This window comes from Littorina saxatilis, linkage group LG6, assembly GCF_037325665.1.
Source record: "Littorina saxatilis isolate snail1 linkage group LG6, US_GU_Lsax_2.0, whole genome shotgun sequence".
In the NCBI taxonomy this organism is placed as follows: Eukaryota; Metazoa; Mollusca; class Gastropoda; order Littorinimorpha; family Littorinidae; genus Littorina; species Littorina saxatilis.
Genome location: NC_090250.1, coordinates 37,199,938 through 37,204,692, shown reverse-complemented (window position 1 = coordinate 37,204,692; position 4,755 = coordinate 37,199,938). Strand labels below are relative to the sequence as shown.

At 39.9% G+C, this 4,755-nt stretch overlaps 1 protein-coding gene across 2 annotated transcripts in view; it reads left to right on the top strand.

Moving 5' to 3' along the window:
- The first annotated feature begins 736 nt into the window (after positions 1–736).
- LOC138969136 (uncharacterized) overlaps positions 737–4,755 on the top strand; it is a 21,156-nt gene continuing 17,137 nt past the window's right edge. The window contains exons 1-2 of one of the 2 annotated variants that reach the window (XM_070341853.1): positions 737–752; positions 1,498–1,701. In XM_070341853.1, coding sequence (XP_070197954.1) covers positions 1,687–1,701 — 15 coding nt within the window. In that variant the 5' untranslated portion in view covers positions 737–752; positions 1,498–1,686. The other variant, XM_070341854.1, reaches the window with a different exon arrangement.

The following is a 4,755-nucleotide window of genomic DNA, read 5'->3' as shown; positions in this document are numbered from 1 at the left end:
TTTACGCTAACGTCTTTTGTTCTTATTCTGCGTATATGCTTAAATGTGTGTGTGTGTGTGTGTGTGTGTGTGTGTGTGTGTGTGTGTGTGCGTGCGCATGTGTGTGTGTGTGTGTGTGGGGGGGGCGATCATATTTTCTGGAGGGAAGTAAGCCAAACATAGACACCAGTAGATGAACAGAGACGTGTACGCTTGTGTGCGCGCGCGCACACACATATACACACATGCGCACACACACACACACACACACACACACACACACACACACACACACACACATACATACATACATATACACACATACACAGATACACACGCCCACCCACCCACACACACACACACACACGAATACATACACACACACGCACGCACGCACGCCCGCCGCGCTCACACACCCAGTCACACGCGACACACACTCACTCACACACATACACACACACTCACACACACACACACACACACGCGTGTACGCACACTTTCTCTCTCTCTCTCTCTCTCTCTCTCTCTCTCCCTCTCCCTCTCACTCCCATCACTCTCTGTATCTTTCTTCCTGTCCTCCAAACATTTAACGCATTCGTTTCTTGGCCGAGTTCCTTCTAGTTTGTTTGCATTTTATTGAAGGGATTAACGGCGAACACGCGGGCATGGCAAATCCTGGTTTTGCGAGGAAATGGAGCAGTAACAGTGTTCAGCGAACGCATTCTGATGGACTACATAGTAGTCAGTACATTTGTGATGGCAAGATAGCAAAGGTATGGTTTGTGCTTTACCGTTCGTAGACCAACACTGTTCGAGCAGATGTACGTTTACTTTAGTTCAGCTTGTAACACCTGTCTTATTTCTTTATGTGGACAAATCACCGTTGCAGGGTTTTTGTTATGTTTGCTGTACTTACTTTCTTTATAAAAAAAACCACACAACCAAACCGGTTGACTAATATACTTCTGATGGACTTATTAGAATGTGTTGAGGATATCAATGTTCACTTGCAAAGAAAGTGAGGTCAATTTAGAAAATAGCTTATAACCGTTGATTTTGTTCAACAATACATGTGATATGAAAAAAACCGGAAAAAACCACCCACAGCTCTGTTTTTGTTTTGTTTTATAAATCTTAGAAAACATAACCAGTTTGTGTTGTCAAGATAGTTTGAATTTTAGTTTTAGAGAGGAAAATTCCTTCTTGAATCCTCTTCTGTTTTTTCTTCAGCGTTTGGTTGTATCCGTTTCAAATGCAGGCTACTGCATAAACCGTTTAAGGCAACATTTGGACAGCATATGTTAGATATATTCATACAGTTGTACCTATCAAGGAAAGACCTTCACAGCAGCAAATATCGAGCGTGTCCTTTCTTTACTGAGGTACTTCACACAACTGCGAGCAGCAGCAGTGCCCTCCCTTTGGAGGTGTCCGCTCGTGGGAGGGGCCATCGGGAGATATTTATAGCATTTACGATGCTATATATTTATAACTTCGTAGTGGTGCCTCACACCGCAGATAACGCCGTTCCTTCGCCTTTCCCGTGGTTGCCCACATCACGGTTCGGGTTGTCCTATCGGGAGGAGACGGGAGGGACATCTTCAGGTCACTCAGACTTGACAGAGAAGAAAGCGTGCCACTGAAGCTTAGAGCCACTGTTTACGGTTTTTGCTGTCGGTCACTTCCACAGCAGCTTCGTAAAAGTTTATGGTCATGTTCAAGGTGAGTGGAGCGGGTTTTCTGCTTTCCTGTTCTGTTGGTTGTTGGGTCTTAATGCATGTGTTTTTGTTTGTGCGGATTTTTCTTCTGTGAAGATTTCCCTTTTCGGATGATCGCCGTTTCTATGTTGGATTTCTGTTAGCAAGCTGATAGTAAGTAATGTTATTTTCTTGTGTTTTCAATATTTAGAAATGTTGATAGTTTTTTTTTTTTATATTTCTGTCTTTCTTTCTTTCTTTATTTGGTGTTTATCGTCGTTTTCAACCACGAAGGTTATATCGCGACGGGGAAAGGGGGAGGGGGGGCGGGGGGATGGGATAGAGCCACTTGTCAATTGTTTCTTGTTCACAAAAGCACTAATCAAAAATTTGCTCCAGGGGCTTGCAACGTAGTACAATCTATTACCTTACTGGGAGAATGCAAGTTTCCAGTACAAAGGACTTAACATTTCTTACATACTGCTTGACTAAAATCTTTAGAAAAATTGACTATATTCTATACAAGAAACACTTAACAAGGGTAAAAAGAGAAACAGAATCCGTTAGTCGCCTCTTACGACATGCTGGGGAGCATCGGGTAAATTCTTTCCCCTAACCCGCGGGGGGTTATATTTCTGTCAGATACCCTTTCATTTACTTATATAGCTATTCTGATGGACACGTGGGGGAATTCAGGGGCTGTGATTGGATGGTCTCTTCCGATCATCAAAGCATAATGCTACGGAAGTCGGCCATTTTTGCCAATATCCAAAAGCATATTGGCAATAACAAAGACGCATGGTTCCGGTTTACCCATCTGTACCACACGATGTTTCAATCGACAACAGCGGCATACACTGACAACTTGGAATTCTTCTCGGGAATGTTTTTCAGCTTTACAAATGTCGATAGCATACCCTTTTCTGCTAACTTCCCGAGGAAACAAGACTAAACCAATTATTTTCTGTCCCTAAACACCACAAAATGCCCAAAGTCGAAAGATGTAGTACAAACAGGGGAGTAAAACGGAACAGCCGTTTTTGTGTGCCGACACAAACTTTCGCATTCGGCTTTTCTTATCTCGTAACTCCACACTAAATACCCCACTTCCCCTCTGAAGTATTGATGTACAACCCATGGCACTAACATTCATGTAGTCGTTTATAACTGAGGTTGAAAACTTCGCTTCATGACGAGACAAGTATAAATGCCATTCACCCAAACTGAAAACTTCGCTGCCGTCTGCTCGCGTTGTACAGATTAGCTGTTCTCTTCTCCTCCCCTTGTTGCATCCTAGTTCTTCAGTTGTTTCTAGTTTTCCGTTGATGTTGTGTTTTGGTCTTCTTCATAAGTAGTCTTGTTCAAAATTAAAAAAACTCAAACTTCTTTTTGTTGTATACGAATGAACTAATAAAAAGCTGTTTACAAACTGTGTTGTCAAATCGAGCTTTTTTCCAAAGTCAGTGTGGCGCCTGCGCAAAACTAATGCGCATAAGAAACGGCGTCTGCTATCAAAACCTGAGATCAACGCATCGACGCAAAAACTGTCATTTTGTAAGTTTGGAACAACAAATCAAGGTCAGAACAACAATATAATCGCTATTGTGTTTTCAGCGTAGCAATAGGGTCTGATATTTAGACTCGAACAAGTCTAATGCGACTCGTCTTCGACTCGTCGGCATTATACTTGTCTCGTCTAAATATCGGACCCTATTGCTACGCTGAAAACACAATAGCTGTTAATATTATTTGAGGATGAGATTTTTTTCAGAAGTATATTGGGAGATTTTGCATTTTTATTCCATTTCATCTCAAACGTTTTTGTGATTTCAATTCTAAATTCGTCAAGTTAGACATTAAGCACACCTCTCTGAACTATGTTTTAATGAGTATCTAAGAAAGAAAAAGTTGCAAGAGATTTTCTGTTAAATACATGCGTGTGGTTTACGTTTTGCAAACGTTTGTGCTTTAGTTTCTTCTTTTTTTTTTTGTTTTGTTTTTTTTGCCAAGCACATCATTGTGGGGCTTTTAATGAATAACATGCATCCGTCCACTCACAATATATTTTCTTTCATCCTTCAACGTTTACCACTCAAAAAGTCTATAGTATTAACATTCATGAAACAAATGAAAGGCATCTACGGATGTATAGATCGATAATTGACCACACTCATTTGGAATACATTCTGACAATTCATTATAAAGACATCTTTCTGTACTGATAGAGCGACAGAGAGAAAGAGAAAGAGAGAGAGAGAGAGAGAGAGAGAGAGAGAGAGAGAGAGAGAGAGAGAGAGAGAGAGAGAGAAAGAGGGAGAGAGAGAGAGAGAGAAAGAGAGGGGGGGAGAGAGAGAGAGAGAGGGAGAGAGAGAGAGAGAGGGAAAGAGATAAAAAAAAAAAGTACTAAATATTTGTCTTGGAACTTTTTATTAAAAAAAATGTACTAAATATTTGTCTTGATCTGCAGTTGCCTTTCCAAGATAACAAAAAGAGGCATTGAAGCCTTGGTTTTCTTATAAATACTTATAGCAACCAAAATTATGCAGTTTAGTTCTTTCAACAGAGTTGCATGCATTTTTCGATTTTTAACTCCAAACATGATTTCATGCACAGTTAACTTTATCTGTTTATCCAAGTGTACCCAAATATATAATTCCATTTGTTTCCAAAACTCAAGTTTCTTCTTTTTACTTCGCACGTACGTCTTTTTCTCCTTCTGTATACGGAAATGTTCACATCTGTAATTTTGTTCCCAAAAGATAGTTTCTCTTTTCATTTTGTCGTACACTGCACACTCATCATTATAGCTTGATTTCATCTTTATCAATCGCCTTCCAATCACACAGATCAGATTATATATATACTATTAAATCTAAAATATGCAAACAGACAGAAAGACACACAGAAAAAAAAAAAAAGACACACACAACAAAACAAACCAACCAACCAAACAAACAAACAAACAAGCAAGCAAGCAAGCAAGCAAGCAAGCAAACAAACTAACTAACAAACAAACAAAAACCATAGCATATCACAGAAACGTTTTTGCAATCAAATATAATGTGCATAAAGAACAGAA